This window comes from Oryx dammah, unplaced genomic scaffold (genome assembly GCF_014754425.2).
Source record: "Oryx dammah isolate SB20612 unplaced genomic scaffold, SCBI_Odam_1.1 HiC_scaffold_17, whole genome shotgun sequence".
Classification (NCBI taxonomy): domain Eukaryota; kingdom Metazoa; phylum Chordata; class Mammalia; order Artiodactyla; family Bovidae; genus Oryx; species Oryx dammah.
Window position 1 is genome coordinate 78,306,994 of NW_024070201.1, and position 20,903 is coordinate 78,327,896.

The following is a 20,903-nucleotide window of genomic DNA, read 5'->3' on the forward strand; positions in this document are numbered from 1 at the left end:
TATTATTATCAAGGGCGTCCCTGGTGGCTCAGCTGGTAAAGAAACCACCTGCAATATGAGAGACCTGGGTTTGATCCCTGGGTTGGGAAGATCCCCTGGAGAAGGGAAAGGCTACCCCCTCCAGTATTCTGGCCTGGAGAATTCCACGGAGTGCATAGTCCATGGGGTTGCAAAGAGTCAGAGACAACTGAGCAACTTTCACGCACTTATTATCACTGCTGCTTTTATTAGGGACTGTGTGAACAACCAACAATGCTTATCGAGCTTTGTGAGGTGCTAAAAGGAATTATGTTTGCTCTTTGGAGTCAAAGGTTAATGCAAGTACTTGCAAAAACCAAAAAAAACAAACAGAAAACCCTTGATAAGCCAGCCAACTCTAATTAGGATAACAGCTATTTGTTAAAGATGCATGTTGTCAGACTGAAAATAGAAATATTCCTATAAGCACAGCTCACTGCTGATTGCTAATGGATTTTTTGTTGTTGTTTGTGCTTTTTTTTTTGTTGTTCATAGAATATAAATTGCCCTTCCTTAAAATGTTCATTTAAAATTTTAAATAGCCACCATATATGTGTCCAGCACTTCTGCATCTATTTTAATCTTTGCATTAATATTATCTCATAAGCAGGGCTGATATAATGATCCCCTTTTGACAGAAGAGGAAATTGAGGTTCAGAGAGGTTAAGTGCCTTGTGGAAGATCAAACAGATAATTGGGGACAGAGTTGCACATTCAAAAGCTGACTTGTAAGGGTGGGGAAGGAGAGGGGGGCATGAATTGAGAGAGTAGCGTTGAAACATATACATTATCATATGTAATAGAGTAGGTAGCTAGTGGGAAGTCACTGTAACACAGAGAGCTTAATCAGGTGCTCTGCGACAACCTAGAGGGGTGGATGGGGTGAGGGGTGGAAAGGAGGTTCAAGAGGGAGGGAACACAGGCATACTTAAGGCTGATTCACCTTGCTGTATGGCAGAAACCAATACAACATTGTAAAGCAATTATCCTCCAATTAAAAGTAAATAAAAGCTGACTTGTAGAGGGGATATATGTACACATATAGCTGATTCACTTTGCTGTACAGCAGAAACTAACACAACATTGTAAAGCGACTATACTCCAATCAAAATTAATTTAAAAGAAGAGCTGACATACGTTAGAGAATCACTTGGTCTTCATTCTTAGTATAAGGGAAGCAGCCATTACTTTTTAAAATTTAAATTAAAAAATTGTTTTTTACAATGTTGTGTTGATTTCTGCTCCTTAAAAATCTAGGAACAGACCTACCATGTGACCCAGCAACCCCGCTCCTGGGCATATTCCCTGAGAAAACAAAAAAGAAATATATACCCCGGTATTCATGGTAGCAGTTTACAATAGCTAGGGCATGCGAGCAACCCAGATGTCCACGGACTGATGAAAGGACTAAGAAGCTGTGGTGCATATTACAGTGGAAGCATTCATGACTTTCTATCCTGTATGGTTGCGAGCTCTGTATTTCTTCATTTCCACATTAGGCCGCCAAGTTTGTTGCTGTCCAGAGCTTTACCTATCAGACACTCAGCTTAAATCTCTTCCTTGAACATGGCTTGAACGTCTCTTCAGGGACCCCCTTATGGGGCGCTGGGGTCTCCGCCTTCACAGGCAAACCGCCGAGTGGATGCCTGGGAGGAATTCCACGGTAGTGACGGAGTTCCTCTTGACGGCGTTTGCTGACCACCCCCACTGGGGGCTCCCGCTCTTCGCGGTCTTTCTGGGTTTCTACCTGCTCACTCTGCTGGGGAACTGTGGAATGATCCTCCTGATCCTCCAGGACCGCCGGCTGCACACCCCCATGTACTTCTTCCTCGGCCACCTCGCCCTCGTGGACATCTGCTACTCATCCACCGTCGTCCCCCAGGTGCTGCGGGTCCTGCTGGAACGCGGCGTCGTCCTCTCCAGGGCGCGCTGCGCCGCCCAGTTCTTCCTCTTCACCTTCTTCGCGTCCATGGACTGCTACCTCCTGGCGATCATGGCCTACGACCGCTGCGTGGCCGTGTGCCGCCCCCTGCTCTATGTCGCCATCGTGACCGAGAGGGCCCGCTGGGTTCTGGTCGCGGGGGCGTACGCGGCGGGCTTCTCCAGCGCCTTGATTCGAACGGTCACTGCCTTCACGCTCTCCTTTTGCGGGAACAACCAGATCGACTTTCTTTTCTGTGACCTCCCGCCTCTGCTGAAGCTCTCCTGTGGGGACAGCTACACCCAGGAGGTGGTGATCATTGTGTCTGCCGTTCTGGTCATGCCTGCTTGTATCCTGATCATCTCGGTTTCCTACGTGTTCATCGTCCTGGCCATCGTGCGGATGCGCTCCCCCGGGGGCCGGGCCAAGACCTTCTCCACCTGCGCCTCCCACCTCGCTGCCGTGGCTCTCTTCTTTGGGACCCTCATCTTCATGTACCTGCGGGACAACTCGGGCCAGTCCTCAGAGGCGGACCAGGTGGTGCCGGTGCTGTACACGGTGGTGAGCCCGATGCTGAACCCGCTCATCTACAGCCTGCGGAACAAGGAGGTCAAGGAGGCGGTCCTGAAATCCTTGAGCCGACCGAAGGTTTCTGGAAGGTTCTAGATGGACCTTCATCAGCTATGTCACTCCTTAGTCGCTCCACCTTTTCTGTCTTTCCTCAAGTGTCACCTACTTGGGAAGATTTCCCCAGATAACCTTATTAAAATGGCGCCTAACATACCGTCTCCATTTTCTGATTTGCTGTGTCGTGTAATACTTGTCAGGGCTTTCCCGGTGGCTCAGTGGTAAAAAATGTCTGCCTGTGATGTTGTAAGGGATGCAGGGGATGCTGGCTCAACCCCTCGGCCAGGAAGAGCCGCTGGAGGAGCGCACGGTGCTGTGCTACCCCAGTGTTTGTGCCTGGAGAGCGCCATGGACAGAGGGGCCTGGTGGGCTACCGTCCACAGCGTCCAGAAGAGTCGGGAAGAGTAGGGCTGAAGCGACCGACCACACACGCACATAATGCTTGTCAGGATCTGACGCGCTGCGCTATAAACATGTGATATTGTCTAGTCCTCCCAACTAGAAAGTAAGCCACGTGAGAGGAAGCACTTTCATCTGTGAGATTCATTTCTGTATGCCCCCGGGGCTTAGCAAAGCACCTACCACACAAAAGGCTCTCAGTAAATATTTGTTGAATGTATGAATTAATCTCAGGTTCCAGTGTCGACCTTTAACTTCCAACTTCTTCGGTTCTGAGTGTTTTTATCCGCCAAGTGGGTTTACCTAACGTAAAGGACCATGATTTTGAGGATTCAATGCACAAATGGGTAAGAACCATGTCGATCTTATTCCCTAGCATCTGCTGACTGTAATGCATTGCCTGGCACGACTGATGAATGACGCAAATTAAAAAAACCTATCTACCAATGCAACTATGTTTTGATCCAGAGGGATTTTCCAAGCCCCATCATTTGTTTTCGCTGTTTCTCTTCTTATTATTCCTGTGGGTTTTGAATGATAATATGAATATTAGTGCTGATAATGATGGATAGATAGCAACGATCAATATTTATTAGGCATTTATCACCTTCCAGGAATTGTGATGTTTGCTCCAGGAATTATTTGATTTAATTCTTTCCACAACACTGTGAAGCGTGTTTTGTTGTTATTCCTGCTTATTGGTGTGGGAGGCACCTGGGAACTTAGAGTTGAGTAATTGTGCCAAAGTCAGCAAGCAAAGGCTAAAGTGCGGTTCCCTCGCACCCCACCCAAAACCTGAGCTCTTCACAGTCTCCTACTATGATCTACTTTCCACCCTATATAATTCCACTCAGTCTGGAATTTATTGTTATTGCAATTTTCTTTTTCCTTTTACCTGGTGAAGAAAAGATAAAAGGCCAGTCAGTAGAGGTAGAAGGCAGTCAGCAATGTTTATTTTATAGCCCTGATGTGTTGGTATTGTGTAATGTGGAAGTGTGTGTCAATGTAGGGTGTGTGTGTGTGTGTGTGTGTGTGTGTGTACATGCATGCAGTTGTTTATGAGAAAATGAAGTGCGCAGATTAAACAGATGGTGACTTCTGAACTCTAGGACCTTTCATTTTAAGGACATATAACAAAAATTTTAGAAAAGAGTTGGGTGGATATATTTAAGAAAAGATACTTGGAGAAAATTACAGCTGTGGCAGGAGATTTGGATTCACACGGCAGCCTTTGCTCATGTTTTTGTGCAAATCACTTCACTTGGGGTAAAGCAACTCCATGGAGGGCATCTTGGTCATTTTTCAAATATTAGCTGCCATGTGACGTTCCCCGACCCATCAACTTCTGTCATAGGTGCTAAGAGGCATTTTGTATTGTAGAAAGAGCTCAGAATTTGGTGTCTACTCTGTCACTTCTTAGCCCTTGTGGTTTCAGGTTCGTTAAGGCCTATCAGCCTGCTTTCTCAGCTGTGGAATAAGGCGTAAGGAGCATTTCCTGGGGCCACGTTTTATGTGCAGCTCATTTGTCTGCACAGCTTGGTGCATGTGGAGGATGGGAAGGTGCCGGCTGGCATTCATAAGCATAAACATTAATTCATAAACAGCGTTTTCGTGGTGATTGTCCCAGACCCCACAGTCCACGTACACCGATGGGTGGAGGGACCCACAGCTGATCAGTGGACATCTTCATTTCAGAACCGTCTGAAACAATATTTCCTGGGCCAGGATTAGCCTTGGATCCAGACACCTTTTGAGGTAAAGAGTTCACTAGTAATTTTTAAACTAGCCCTCAAACTGGCATACACTTAAATGCACACTTAAGCTAACAGTAGACTCTAGGCTAAAAGCTTTACATGAATCATTTATTTTACCCCTCCCAACAAATTTAATGGAAAGTAATTATTACTGACTTCATTTCCAAAAGGAAGAAATTAAGACCCAAAGAGGTTGTGTAACTTGCCCAAGTTTCAAGAAAACTGACAGACCAGGGAAGGTGTGATCTCAAGTGTTCAAAGTACATCCTCTTAAATGGTACCCACCCTTCTGTATTTCTCCCTCTCTTTCTTCCAGGCCCAGTACTCAGTTGCAATTTGCTTCAGAGGCGTCTGAATTTCAGTTGCTTTCTGGGTCTCAGTGTTTGGTAGGTCTGGGCTGGCGTGGATGCGTCTAATGGACTGACACAGATGTGAAGTTCATGGAGCTCATGTTTGCCCTCTTGTAGGGCCATGATGTGAATCGGGGAATTTGCATCTCCCTCAGAAAGAGCAGGATTGGCTCAGATGAACTATTGACTTCGGAAGGCCCTCTAGAGCACCTTTGGAGTCAAAGCTTCCTCCAATAAGTAGTTCATTAGCATGGGGTCTCTGAACTATCTTCCTGATGGCTCAGATGCTAAAGAATCTGCCTTCAATTCAGGAGACCTGGATTTGACTGCCGGGTAGGGAAGATCCCCTGGAGAAGTGAATGATGACACACTCCAGTGTTCTTGCCTGGAGAATTGCATGGACAGAGGAGCCTGGGGAGCTACAGCCGGTGGGGTCACAAAGAGTCAGACACGACTGAGCAACCAACACTTTCACCTTCATGAGGGCTCCAAACAGTCGCCAAACTTGTCTCCACATCTTCTTTTCCAATCCTTAGTGATTGTCTAAGAATTCAAGATTCCTTTCCAAACACAGATCATTGCTATTTCCTACCGTTTAATAGCATTATGAAGTGTAATTTATTATTTTCTTGTATTTATCATCTATCTATCTATTCATTATCTATTTATCATCTATCTATTATATCAGTCTCTCTATATCTATTTTCTATATCTATCTACCTATTCATCTATCATTTCATCAGATATGACTCAAAGGGTGTGCCTGAAATCCCTTCTGATTTACAAAAACTTTTTAAAAACAGCTTCACTGAGGCAGAATTGATAAGCAATAAATTGCCCAGGAAGTGTACAATTTGGTAAGTTTTGACCTGTGAATACACCTGGGAAACTCTCACCACAATGAAGATAATGGACATATAATCACTCCTCAAAGTTTTTTTTTCCCTTTCTACTCTCTTGAATGTGCCCCTTCCCACCACCCACTGCTTCATAAACCCAGGCAACCACTCACCTGCTTTTTTCACTCTCCATTAGTTAGAATGTCTTAGAGTTTATGGAAACTTTATATAAGTGAATGTCTGACTTTTTTCATGAGCATTCTTATTTTCAGATGCGTTAGTGTTGTTGTGAGTGTCACTAGTTCACCCTTATTATTGCTCTTCCACTGCGTGAATGTGCCGTGGTTAGTTTATTCCTTCACCTATTGATCAGCATTTTCGTTGTTCCTGGTTTTTGGCTTTTTTAAAAAAAGCTGCTGTGAACATTCCTGAAAAGTCCTTGTGTGGATACACACTTCTCTCAGGTAACTAGGGCAAGCATTGTTGGATCACGTGGGAGGCACAGACTAACGTTTCAAGAAACCGCCAAACTGGTTTCTAAAGTGGTTGTATTACTTCCCCTCTCCACGTCTTCCACATCCTCGTCAACACTTGGTATGGCCACCCTTTTGTAATATTAGCCTCCTAATGGGTTTACATGGCACTTCACTGTGATTTTAGTCTGCATTTCTCTGATGAGTAATTACATTGATGTTTAATTTTTAAATGTGGTCACTTGCCTTTAGTAAGTCTTTGGTGAAGAGTCTGTTCAAATCTTTTGCCTATTTTAAGTGGGCTTTCTGTCTTCTTATAATTAATATGTGAGAGCTCTTTATACTTCTAGATACAAGTCCTTTATCAGATATATGATTTGCAAATATCTTCTCCCGTTTTCTACATCGTTGCTTGTGTTACTCTTAACAGTGTCCTTCAGAGAATAAATGCTTTTCGTTCTGAAGACGTCCCACTCATCAATTTTGTCATTTAGAGACTGTGCTTTTGGCATCATATTTAAGAAGTATTTGCCTGGCTCCATGGTCACGAAGATCTCCTCCTCTGTCCTCTAGAAGTTTATAGTGTACGTTTTACGTCTCTGTGTAGGACCCATTTTGAGTTGAGTTTTGTATATGAAGCAAGGTTTACTTTGAAATGAACACATCTGCATATGGACACTCAGCTGTTCCAGCATCATTTGTTGGAAAGACTGTCTTTTCTCCCCTGAATCCCCTCTGTGCCTCTGTCCAGAATCAGCTGTCCGTGTGTGGGGGCCTGTGTTTGGGCTCTTCTGTCCCAGTGATGTATTTGTATGCTTTTACTCCAACACCACGCTGTCTTGAATACTGACGTCAGAAATGAGGCAGTGCTCATCCTTCAACTTCATCCATTTTCATAATCACTTTAAGTATCTTAGGCCTTCTGAATTTCCATACAATTTTTAAAATCCAATTTTTCAATTTATGCAAAGATGGCTATTGCAATTTGATTGAAATTTCATTGAATCTGATTGACCAATTTGGGGACAATTGACATAATACCAATACTGATTCTTCTGACCCATGAGACTGATGCATCTTCTTTTATTTTGGTCTTCTTTAATTTCTGTGTTTTGTACTTTACAGTGTATAGGTTTTTCAATTTATTTGTCAGATTTATCCTTAAGTATTCTATTATTTTTGATGCAATTGTAATGGTATTGATTTTTAAATTTCAGTTTCAACTGTTCCATGCTTGTGGAAATACTATTGATTTTTTTTTTATATTGCTCTGGCAACACTGCTAAACTTACTTATTAAATCTAGTAGTTTTTTTTTTTTGCAGATTCCAATGAATTTTCTACTTAGAAAATCATATAAATAATAGTTTTTCCCTTTCTAATTTAAGTGACTTTCTTTTTCTTGCCTGGGTGTGTTGGCTGGAGCCTTTGATAGGATGTTTCTCTATTTTTTTATTCCAAATTTGGTACCATAAGTTCTGCTTTGTGCTGTTTTCTGAGCCTGTGGCATATTATTTTATTTTATATATTTTTGTTATTCTTATTTCTTTAATTTCTCCAGTTTTATTGAGATCTAACTGACATATGGTATATGTTTAAAGTGTACACAATAATGATTTGATTATATATATATATCGGAGAAGGCGATGGCACCCTACTCCAGTACTCTTGCCTGGAAAATCCCATGGACAGAGGAGCCTGGTGGGCTGCAGTCCGTGGGGTCGCTAAGTTGGACATGACTGAGCAACTTCACTTTCACTTTCCTGCATCGGAGAAGGAAACGGCAGCCCACTCCAGTGTTCTTGCCTGGAGAATCCCAGGGACGGGGGAGCCTGGTGGGCTGCTGTCTATGGGGTCACACAGAGTCGGACACGACTGAAGTGACTTAGCAGCATATATATATATATAAATGATTACTACAATTAGTTAACATCCATCACCTCAGTTCAATTCAGTTCAGTCACTCAGTCGTGTCTGACTGCAACCCCATGGACTGCAGCATACCAGGCCTCCCTGTCCATCACCAACTCCCAGAGTTTACCCAAACTCATGTGCATTGAGTCGGTGATGCCATCCAACCATCTCATCCTCTGTCGTCCCCTTCTCCTCCCGCCTTCAATCTTCACGTCATCTCTTCGCATCAGGTGGCCGAAGTATTGGAGTTTCAGTTTCAACCTCAGTCCTTCCAATGAACACTCAGGACTGATTTTATTTAGGATGGACTGGTTGGATCTCCTTGTTGTCCAAGGGACTCTCAAGAGTCTTCTCCAACCCCACAGTTCAAGAGCATCAATTCTTCGGTGCTCAGCTTTCTTTATAATCCAACTCTCACATCCATACTGGAGAAGGAAATGGCAGCCCACTCCAGTGCTCTTACCTGGAAAATCCCATGGACAGAGGAGCCTGGTAGGCTACAGCCCATGGGGTTGCAAAGAGTTGGACGTGACTGAGCGACTTCACCTTCACTTTTAGTCTCTCACCTTTCATTATGTAGATCTTCACAGGTGACCTTTGCCAGGTTAAGGGAGTTCCCTTTGATTCCTAGTTTGTTGAGAGATTCCCCCCCGCTAAAATCAAGGATGATTAATGGATTTTGCCCACAATCAATTTCTGCATCCATTAGTGTGATCACAGTTTTATTTTTTGTTTATTAATATGGTGAGCTACATTGATTGCTTTTGAAATGTTAAACAATTCTTGTGTTTCTAAGAGAAACTGTACTTGATCACAGTGAGTAGAAGATGTTCCTGAGTATTCTTGGCTCATTAAAAAGGTCACCAAGGGTATTGCCTAAAGTCGTAGGCCAGTTTTAAATGGGATTCGATGTTCTGAGTCATCTAAATTCTTCTGTTAGAAAGAGACTACAGAGAGACATAAGCCGTGGAGGGAAGACAGAGGCGAATAAGACATCTGAGATGTTGCCATCTTTTGGGGAATATGTTCTGAAGGGGGCGTTCCCAAACTGAGTTCAGCCCTGAGGCTGTAGATCTGGCGGGGAGATGGCCAAGGACGAGAGCAGCGTGGACTGAGGAGGGCAGATGAGGACGTGTGGTTCCAGGAGAGATGGTGGCCCCTGCACTGCGTGAAACAGCTGATCCCCCTTTTCTGTGGAAGAGCTCTCACTTCCTTCCTCCATCTTCCCGACTCTGTTCTGTCTCCTGCCTCCAGGGCTGCTGTCCTCAGCGTCCTTTGCTGGCTCCGTATTTCTGAATATCAGAGTCATCCAGGACTTAGTCATAGGCCTTCCCCTCCCTCTGAGGTCACTCCATGGGTAATTTCATCCCATCTCATGGCTTTAAGTGCTTGAAGTATTTAAATAAAATGCAGATTCTTTGCTATGATCTCCATGATTCAACCAGGTTAGGTACCTAACTGCCTCCAGGACTATATCTGTGTGCCCTCCCTTTCCCCCTAGTCCAGTGCACTTCTGTTCCTTCAGGATGCCAGACATGCTCTTATAGCAGGATCTTTATTTATTTATTAAAGGATCTGCTCTTCCTGTTTCTTGGAATATTATTCCCCAGATTGACTCATGGCTTACTCCTTAAGTTTATTCAGGTCTCAGCTCAAACACCTAAGACAAGCCTTCCTCCACCCTTGAACTTCCCTCCCTAAAACAGCTATTCCAACTTGTGACACTGTCTGTCACCTGACCCCACTTCACTTCTTATCACAGGCTTGCTTGCTCCCTCATAGTATAGCCAACATTTATTTATATGTTCATTTCTGTCTCATGCATTATAAACTAAGAGCCAGGAAAGCGATAGTGCTGTCTTATTTTGACTCTCACTAAATACTAAAATTATTTGTTAAGTGAATAAATGTATGAACATTTACTGACACTTTATACAGTAGGTTTTACAATTATTCTTACTCAATATATGAATTTTTTCCTATACATTTCTGAGGCATTTATGTTACCTACATTTAGATGGCAGAGATTTTTATTACTTTATTCATAGAACCACAAGTCAGCCTTTCTCAACTGAAACTATCACAAAAGAACAATTATGGCATAAAAGTCAGTTTATCTGTGCTTTGAACAAAATCTGTATGCTTTCCAAATCTAATGACATGAATTATTGCCTACATATTGTCTTTGTTTAACAAATCTTAAAAATCATTTAAATTTTTTGTCAGTTTCTCTCTTTAGTTTGTGAGTGTATTAAGGGTATAGACTGTGAATTATTTATTCTTTTAGTCCCAGGGCCAGGCTTGGAGCCTGGTGAAGAGAAGGTTTATAATCTATGTTTGTTGAAAATGACAAACAGAAGAATGATTCAGGGAAATACAAGAATTTAGGTGCGATTTACGCCTCTCTTCTGTGAAGACCTGTCAAGGTTTTTATAAAAGTTTGTGATTCCTTATTTCCTTAATCAACTGTCTTTTGTGTCCCAAACTTAATCTTCATTTAATTTCTCAGGCAAGCTTCCAACCTGCATTCAAGTCTATTTCTAGCTAACTCAGCTTCCCCATTACTCACTGCAGATGGAATGATATCTTAGACAGGATATAGCCTCCTCTGGACCCATAAGACAGAAGTAATAGAGGCCCAGGGCAGGTCCATGGGGATGAGGCCCAATTCAAACCAAATGATGGAGGTCTGACCGCCATGGTACTTATTCTATCAAACATGGGTGCAATGAAACCAGAATAAAGAGACAAAGTTATAGCTCTGCCTAGTTGATGTTTGTGCAGCTGAGAAGATTCTGGTACCATGGTATCCATGATGACTTAATAGGCAAGACAGCTTATCTTCCTTAATATAAAAAAAGCACTTTTTGTTCCTAAAATGATGGCTACAGTAAAATGTTAAAATGAAATAATGTGTGTGTGGCGGGGGTGTGTTTTGTGTGTGTGTGTGGCGGGGGTGGTGTGTGTGTGGGGGGGGCAGGGGTGTGGTGTGTGTGTACCCAGTCACATCCAATTCTTTGTGGCCCCACACACTGCATCTCGCCAGGCTCTCTGTCCATGGAATTTTCCAGGCAAGAATAGTGGAGTAGGTCTCCATTTCCTACTCCAGGGGATCTTCCTGATCCTGAGATTGAACCCACGTCTCTTGTAACTCCTGAAAGGGCAGGCGAGTTCTTTACCACCAATGCCGCTGGGGAAACCCCAAAACAATATAGAGTATGATATTAATCACTGTATCCCATGAAACAAAACCACTATTTTGGTTACATGCTGCTGTATAACAACCCTCAAAAGTAAAGGACTTAAAATAATAATAGTCATTTTCTTGTTATCTTTCTGAGTTTTCAGAGTTGACAGTGCAGCCAGGCAGTTTTCACTCAGGTACCCGCCGTCAGAGCTGAGGCTGGGACCAGCTGGAGTCTCACTCCCTCACATGGTGGGTGCCTGGCAGGGAGACTCAGAGGATTATTGGCTGGAGCACCCGGGACACCTTGCGCGTCTCTCTCTGACTCTCTGTGGTCTCTCCAGCAGAGTGACCTCAGAGTAGAGGGACTTCTTCCATGCTAATTCAGGCCCCAGAGGTGCATTCTTGATACAGTGCTACAGGAAAGTGTACAAGGTTTTCTAGTAGGCTCGGGGATCACGCAGTACCACTCTGGGATCCTCTGTTGGTCAAAGCCAGCCCCACAGTCCTCCAGGCTCAGGGTCAGGGGGAGGGCCTAAGAATCCACTTCTTGATGAGAAAGTAGCCAGTCCTCCAAGAGCACGTGGGACGGAAATGTTATCGTGTCCATTCTTGGAAAACATACCCTGCCACTGCCACTGTTAATGTCTTGCTGACTCTCCTCCTTGGCTACAGGGTGTTTTTAAGATGGATGAATGAAGGACTTGTCCGTTAGGCAGTAGGCATCTAAGTTCACAAAATCCTGGAGCTGGAGTGCAACTTAGGCATTTTCGGAATACAAGGGAACTGAGATTCCTTCACTGGAGTCTGGGTTAATAGATCCAGGCAAGGGTTCAGAGGGAAAGCCGTCAAAGATGGTCTGCAGCCTCTTCTCAGCCTTGGAGAAGTCTGAGCTTTGACACGCCATCAAATCCCTCTTGCACTACCTCAAGAATTGTAAAGGTGTGCCTTGGATCCAAGACACGAGGAAGCCCTGCTGAAACAGCTCCGAGGTGACGAGGGCACTTGCATCTGCTTAAATTGGTCGGGGTGATCTGGGATCATGAGGGGTCTTATTTGATGAGATGCAGCTATGTGCTAGGGCCGAGTTGCACACCCCTGAGGGTATTCATGTGATAAACAAAGTTTCCTTGACTTCCAGCTCTTTCTCCCGGTGGTCCATATCCACTGCTTTCTGTCTTATGATCATCATTCAAAGTGTGGAGTGAGCGAGATGTTTAGCAGGCAGGTCTGGCACCACGAGATCTCTACCTGGCGGTCACTGTGTGTCGTAAGGCTGTCCTGTATCCTTTCTTGATGTTTGCGTGAAGCTCGATTCTGTGCATCTTGTGAGTTTGACTGGCAACCTGAACCCAAGACCGCTGCAGGTGATCAAGCAGAGAAGGCATCAGCGTCTGACGATGTGAGTTTTGGAAAATCCCTCCAGGCACCCTCCGTTGGAAGCAACTGTGATCAGTGGCCTCAGTTTGCAGATGAGAAACTGGGTTCAAGAAGGTGAGCTGACATGCCTAAAGTCTCACAGCTGCTTGTGGACAGAGTCAAGACTAGAACTCAAGTCTTCTGTATACATGCTCTCTGGCTTTCCATTGGCATGCACTCCCCAGAATGTGCTTTGCACAATGCTAGCCCCACGTATCACTCTGTGATGAACCGTGTTCTGTATGACTGAATGAGTTTAGTTTGGAGAAATGCTGCGTACCTAACCTCCTGGAGATTTATACTGTACTAAAGGCTCTAAGAAATCATCTAGTTAAGAATTTTTGCTCCATTTAGCTCAGAGATGCCCCAAATTATTTGAACATGGGAACCTTCATTTTTACAACTATTAAACATCTGTATGAATGGCAAATTTGGTGAAACAAACTGTGAGGAAGGCTGCCACTGAGAAAGCTAGCCTGAATAAAGGAATCAATGATAGCTGTCCTGAAAGAGCCACCAACTAGATTGTAGGCACTCCATGTGCTTGCTATTAAAAAATCACAAATTGGTTTTTAAGTTTATAAATAGTTTGTACCAAAGTTAGTAGTAACGCAGACTACAATCAAGATGTGTAGAGCTCTTGTGAGGTACCATGGGGGTTAGGGGTCTTGTTTAGAAAAATCGGTGCTGTGTGGAAAAGCCCCAGCCCCACAGTGACCGGAACAGGAAGCAGATTTCTGAAAGTTCATCAAAAGTTAAACCATCACATCTGTGCCATGGACTCAGCAGAATCAGCCATGTTGCAATGGGGACAAAGGAATTCAGATGCCCAGGGCACCGCAGGGCGAGCCCTTTTCCCACGGAGGAGTCTCCTCAGGGCCCCTCTCTTGTCCTTGTTCCTCAGGCTGCCGATGAAGGGGCTCATCATGGGGGTCACCACGGTGAGCAGCACCGCCCCGGTCCTGTCTCTGCTGTCAGGGTCGGGGGACGAGGGGAAGAAGTGGCCCCCTGCGACGGTCCCGTCGAAGAGGAGCACGGCTGTCGGGGGAGCCCCGCGGGGAGAAGGCCTTCCCGGCCCCTGCGGGTGAGAGTCTCGGGACAGCCCCGACGGCGCAGGCGCGGGAGACGCGGGGGCGGGCGCAGGGCCGCGTGACGCCCGACGCGCCCGCCACCCCGAGCGCGCTCGCCGGCGCCGCGTCTGCGCAGGACGGCCTGAGCGGTGGGGCCGGGGCCGAGGCCGAGGCGCCGCAGCCGCGCGGGGGAGCCCTGCCGCCGCGGCGGACCGGGTGAGGGGCCGAGGGGTGTGAGTCAGGCCCACGGCGTGTCTGAGGCCCCGGGGATGGCGGGCAGCCAGAGGCCAGGCCTGGTCCCGTACGGCCGTGCGGTTCAGAGGCGGCAGCGCCACAGGCGGCCACAGGCCGTGACCCCCGAGAGGAGGTCGTCGGCGACGGCGAAGGCAACGGAAAGATCCACCTGCGAGACGCAGGTCTCACGGGAGAGGGAGGGGCTCCTGGTCTGAATACTCATCAGCATCCTGGGGACTGAGGTGGAAATGGAGGAAATACCAGCAAAGGCCAGGCTGGTGAGGAAGAGGTACCTGGGGGTGTGGAGGTAAGAGTCCAGGCCGAAGCCAGAACGATGAGCCCCTTCCCCACCACGGCGGCCAGGCACATAGCCAGGCAAAGCGCAAAGAGGAGCTCCTGCTGCCCAGGTTGGGCGGAGAGGCCCAGGAGGAGGAATTCGGAGATGCCCGTGTGGTTCCCTTGATGCATCTTTCTGCCCATCTGGAGAAAGGAACGCAAAGTCTTCACCCCCACAAGGAAACCCAATGTATACTATTCAGCTGGGGTCACGGCAGGGAGGTGGGCACTCCCTCTAGGCGGAAGGGGACTGAAGGGTGGAAAAAGGTTACTTAATAAGGGAACTGTTTCAGCAGTGCAGAGGCTCAGGAAATGCCTTAGAGAGAAAAGACAGGGGCATGGTAGATACTTCTCGATGAAGATGTTTTAAGCTCTAACTTATGTTTTAAGTTCCGAATGTGATTTTTAAGTTGGCTCCAAATGTGGTTAGGTGCTCTGAATTGAGGGCAATAAGTGATGTACGCTGTTTTCTGAAGATGCTCGATTAGCTCTGAAGGAGTTACTTAAAAATTGAACTAACTAGTCCTAAGACCTTTCCCACCATTCACCTGCATCCTTTTGAAGAGTCATTAAAGTGAAGAGTTTGGAAAAATAGAAACAGGTAAGTGTTCGGAACCCTTACGGGAATATACTGCCATGTGGGTGCTCCTTCCTGTTCAAGTTAGGGGGACACTCCCCCCAAAAGAACTGTTCTTGGAGAATGTGTACAAGAAGAGACTGGAATTTTTCTTTATTTGTGCTTAGATGTTAGGTGGATGGAGAAGTTTAGGGGGCATGTAAGAACCTAAAGACTCGTGTTTGTCTCTCTGTCTAAAGCTGGGAGCTCAGAGCATCAGCTCACGACTGATATGGCAGGACCATCCTATATCTTCACATGGACACAGCATGAGTTGCCCACAGGCCAAGCGGTGGCTGCAGGAGGTCATTGAGCTCAAGCCTCCTTGTTGGGACTCCAACCAGGAAGAAGCCTTTTCGGGTAGAGGAGGTTATGGAATAAGGGATCAGGGAGGGGCTGTCTTAGGAAATGGCACTCATAGAGGGATCAGGGAGAAAGCTCATCACCCTTGTTAAGGAAATGCTTCGTGGACAAGTCCCTGAAAGGCCTCCGAAGAATCCCACGTGTTCTCACGATGGAGCAGGCCTGCCACCCACAACTCGCCGCCCCCTAGTATTCCACGGCAGCAGACAGATGATGCCCCCTTTCCACCGCCAGCCTTCTCCTTGCGGCTCCCTGTGACACACCCCCACGCTGCAGAGCAGACTCAGCTCAGAAGGGAGGGCGCAGGCTGCGAAGGACGCGAAACTGAAGTTTCTAATTGGGCCGGGCTTTTGAATCCCTGGTGAAGTAGGCCTTTAGTGCCAAGGTAAAACTAGAAGCAACCAGAAAGGCTTAGAGACCTCCCAAGATATTACCCAGGGTCAGGGAAGGGAGATTAGACCCAATACGGTTTTCTTTGTGGCTTATTGGGAAGACTACTGTCTGGAGAGCCAAGCGGTGCTGGTCTTGTCTTTCCTGATTTCTCCTCATTTTTTGCTCTCCTCTACTTATTCCCAAAATTCTTGTCCTTAAAGGATGAGAGACAGCCAGGTCCCCACGTAGCTTTTCTTTCCATGAAGAGGCCAGAAAAGAAAGACAGAAAGAAAGAGAAACCTCCACGCCAGGGTCCTGGACGGCTGAAAGGGAGCAGAGACTGGAGCAGGGTCTCAGGTCTCTCTGACCCGAGAAGCCTGACTTACAGGAGAAAGAGGGATGGGGATAGAAGGAGAGAGAGAGACTGAGGCTTCGATGTAGGAGAGAAGTGACAAGGAAAGCTAAAGTGAGAGAAAGGACCAGCAGGCATCTCCAGCTAACCTCCGGGCCAGACACGGAGCAGCCTTAGAGGGTCCTGTGAAGGTTAAGCCCTGGACTGGTTCGGGCTTGACTAGCATGAGCAAGTGTGTATTTTGAGTGACAATCTCACCTTCCTGCCCTACCTGTTCTGCCCCCAGAAGTCCTGCAAAACTCGCCCGAGTCCCTGGGGCCCCTGCCTAACTAGCTGAGAGCCGCGGTGCTACAGTCTGAACGGGCTCACCTCTGAAAGACGCTAGGACCTCAGGAAGTCACTGGGCTCTAGACCCAGCAGCGAAGCTTGTTGATGACAAGGCTGCAGGGGGAGACAGAGAGCAGGTCCCACGTACTCCCAGAAGCAGGCTCTTTCCTCAAGCACAGAGCTGATAAGGTCCGGGCCGGGCTCGCATGGGACAGTCAGCTCTTCCTTGGTCCCTGGGGAGAGTGTCCCTGAAGGCTTTCCTCAGGACAGATGGCTGTTTTCACACCCCAGGCTCCACAGTGTGCATGGGAAACACATGTTTTCTTGTTTGTCTTCCAGGCCTCTTCCCACCTGTGACTTCCTATCTGTAACTTAGGTGCTTATTGCTCTTTGTAGCAACTGAATTGTTTGCTGCGTGTCTTACGCTCCCAGTGAACTGGCAAGCATTTGAGATTGCCTTCTGTGTCCTCGGTAGTGCCTAATCGGGAAATGGTAAGTGCCCTGAGAACTGAGGGTAATTCCTGCACTAGGGATTATGACTCCAAAGAGACGCCGCCTCTCGTGGAAGGGGGTAGGCGACAGTCTCCTTCCCACTTGAGTGAAGGTCAGGGTTGGAAGGGAATCTGGGGACTGAGGGATTCAGCACTTGGGGCTCACAGTTGCAAACTGAAGAAATAAACTCCAGGTTTTTAGGAATGGAAGGAACAGATTGAAATGATATTGGGTGGTTCGCAGATACACTGGGAAGGCTGCAAATATGGACCCTGAGATAGACAGGAGAAAGGGGTGATATACAACCAGAGACATAAGCAAAATTCATAGACTCCTACGGCTAATGATTGCACCTGCTTCATAATATAATCCAGTGATTTCTCACCTTAAACAAGAACACTCACTCCCCCTTAACAGGAGATGACTTAACCTATAGACTGATCGAATTCATGACTAACATCCAAAATAACTGGCTAGGAGAAGAAAGCAAAGGCAAGTTATTTTATCTACGTATCATCATCTGTCTGGACATGACTAGAAAGGAAATATCTGTGGAACCAGAATCCTTTCTACAACTTGGCCATGAGGCATATTTTTGCGTTCCTTCTCCTACTACTGTTATGGTCTGAAAGTTTGTGTCCTCTTAAAATTCGCATGTTGAAACATGACCCCAGGTGGTGGGGTCTTGGAAACTGATTAGGTCATGAGGACAGAGCCCCCAGGAATGGGATTAGCATCCTTATAAATGAAGTCTGAAAAAGCTCCCTTTCCCCTTCCACTTCGTGACGATGCAATGAGAAAATGGCAGTCCGTGAACCCGGAGGCAGGCTCTCAGTCACTGAATTGCTAGAGCCTTGTTCTTGGACTTCTAGCCTCCAGGACTGTAAGCAATACATTTCTATTGTTTATAAGCCACCCAATTTATGGTATTTTGTTATAGTAGCCCGAAGAGACTATGATAACTACTATCTCAGTATGGGTCTTCTCGTTTCTAGAGCCGGAAGGAAGAATCCAGGTCTTGAAATTTTATTGGGAAGATGAAATCCCACGATGTAAGGAAGAGGACAAGACAAGGAACAGAGGCTGGGCTAGATGCAGTATAATGCAATGAAATGAATTACTACAAGGGTGAGTGTTCACAACGAGATGCAAGAGCTGGAGAAAACTACTCATCAGACATATTTTATCACGTTAGACTCCTCTGCAAGGAGAAACCGTAGCTGGGGTTGGTCCAGGGAGAGAAGAAAGGGACACCTGTGTACCCGTTTCTTTTCCTCTCTCGCTTCCCGTGCGCCGAGGCTCACCCTGTGGGGGCCTGAGTCTCTTGAACTGCAGGCTGCATCACCTGGCCCCTCACTGGCCACACAGAAGGTCGGGAACTGCGCGCCTCAGTGTGACTGCTGCTCTGAGTCCAGAGGCTGCGGGGCGTTTGGGTGGTCACGTGTGGCCCAGGGTCAGTGAGGGTGCCAGTCGGCTGTGAGAGCTTGGAAAGAGGCGGCAGCGTTTGGAAGGAGAACTATGTCATTAGAAAGAAGAGAGTGATGTAAGGCTTGTGTTCAATACGATCCACCTCTTGTGCTACTCGTATCTATTCGTGCCTTCTCCTTATCTCTAGATTCTATGGAATAGTTTTTTGTAAAACAATGGAAATGCTGAGAAGGGAAGTACAAGTCTAGTCCATCTAGAGGTCCTCATCCTTTTATTCATCACTGCTCAGCGATCCCTTTAAGGAGGGGACAACAGAGAATAAGATGGTTGGATGGCATCACCAACTCAACAGACATGAGTTTGGGTGAAGTCTGGGAGTTGGTGATGGACTGGGAGGCCTGGCGTGCTGCGGTTCATGGGGTTGCAAAGAGTCAGACACGACTGAGCGACTAAACTGAACTGAACTGATAGATCTTTTCTTCTCAATTCTCTCTGCTCCCATGTAATCAAATACTGTGAAATAAGATTTTTGTCAGACTGGGCTGAGCTTTTTGTTGTTCAGTTGCTCAGTTGTGTCCGACTCTCTGCGACCCCATGGACGGCAGCATGCCAGGCCTCCGTGTCCATCAGCAGCTCCCGGAGTTTACTTAAACTCATGTCCATCGGGTGGGTGATGCCATCCAGCCGTCTCATCCTCTGCCGTCCCCTTCTCCTCCTGCCTTCAATCTTTCCCAGCATCAGAGTCTTTTCAAATGAGTCAGCGTTGAGCTTTGGAGAGGCACAAACCATTAAAAGGTTTGTTTTCCTTTTTCACCCATGAAGTACTAACTTTTGACCACGTGGGGGCAGTATCACCCTGGTTGAGACCTCCCGCACTTCCAGGTGGTGGACAGAGTCACCTCAGGGAAAACTAAGGCCAGGATGTCATCACAGTCCTCAAGTCTGTAGCTGATGCTGAGACTCTGATTAATATTCTTCCTTTCCCTCCGCCATCACTAAATCCTAAATGAAGGCATAAAATGGTGTTTCTCAAGTTGCTTCATAAAGATCACCCAAGTGTGTGGTCTATGTCACTGAAGATGGTGCTCCATCTCTGCTGAATAGCCTCCTTTTCCCAATGCTGTGAGTGCCATACTTTTCCTTCTCATGAGGACTGGATTGAAACCAAAAAAAAGGAAACCAGGGCAATTCACAAATTGGGTCCAGTGTACAGAGGGAAGCCCAAGCAATGATGACCATCACATTTAAAATATGTACTTGTTGTCTAGTCACTGAGGCGTGTCTGACTCTGCGACCCCATGGACTGCAGCACGCCAGGCTTCCTTGTCCTTCACTCTCCCCTGGAGTTCGCTCAAATTCATGTCCATTGAGTGATGTTATCCAACCTTCTCATCCTCTGCCACCCTCTTCTCCTTTTGCCTTCAATCTTTCCCAGAATCAGGGTCTTTTCCAATGAGTTGGCCCTTCACATTAGGTGGCCAAATTACTGGAGCTTCAGCATCAATTATTCCAATGGGTATTCAAGGTTAATTTCCTTTAGGATTGACTGGTTTGATCTTCTTGCAGTCCAAGGACTTTCGAGAGTCTTCTCCAATACCACAGTTCAAAAGCATCATTTCTTCAGTGCTCAGCATCCTTTATGGTCCAGCTCTCACATCTGTACACGACCACTGGAAAAACCATAGCTTTGACTATACGGACCTTTTTTTGGCAAAGTGCTCTCTCTGCTTTTTAATATACTCTCTAGGTTTGTCATAGTTTTCCTTCCAAGGAGCAAGTGTGTTTTAATTTCATGGCTGCAGTCACAGTCTGTAATTTGGACTTTTTGGAGCCCAAGAAAATAAAATCTGTCACTGTTTCCACTGTTTCCCCTTTTATTTGCCATGAAGTGATGGGACTGGATGCTGTGATCTTAGTTTTTCGAATGTTGAGTTTCAAGCCAGCTTTTCCACGCTCTTCTTTCACCCTCATCAAGAGGCTCTTTAGTTCCTCTTCACTTTCTGCCACTAGAGTGGTTTATTTGTATATCTGAGTTTGTTGATATTTCTCCTGGAAACCTTGGTTCCAGCTTGCGCTTCATCCAGCCCGGGATTTTGCATGATGTACTCTGCATATGAGGCGTCCCTGGTGGCTCAGACGGTAAAAGAATCTGCCTGCAATGCGGGAGACCCGGGTTCGATCCCTGGGTTGGGAAGATCCACTGGAGAAGGAAATGACAACCCACTCCAGTATTCTTGCCTGGAGAATCCTCATGGACAGAGGAGGGCTACAGTCCACGGGGTCACAAAGAGTTGGATGTGACGGAGCGACTAAGCACACAGCACTCTGCATATAAGTTAAATAAACAGGCTGACAACATACAGCCTTGTCTTACTTCTCTCCCAGTTTTGAACCAGTCCATTGTTCCATGTAAGAT

General features: G+C 46.3%; 1 protein-coding gene across 1 annotated transcript; it reads left to right on the forward strand.

Annotated features, from left to right (window-relative positions):
- The first annotated feature begins 1,660 nt into the window (after positions 1-1,660).
- LOC120876010 (olfactory receptor 9Q2-like) lies at positions 1,661-2,605 on the forward strand. Its single transcript, XM_040257736.1, has one exon. The coding sequence runs from the start codon at positions 1,661-1,663 to the stop codon at positions 2,603-2,605; it is 945 nt and encodes a 314-aa protein (XP_040113670.1).
- The last annotated feature ends 18,298 nt before the right edge of the window (positions 2,606-20,903 follow it).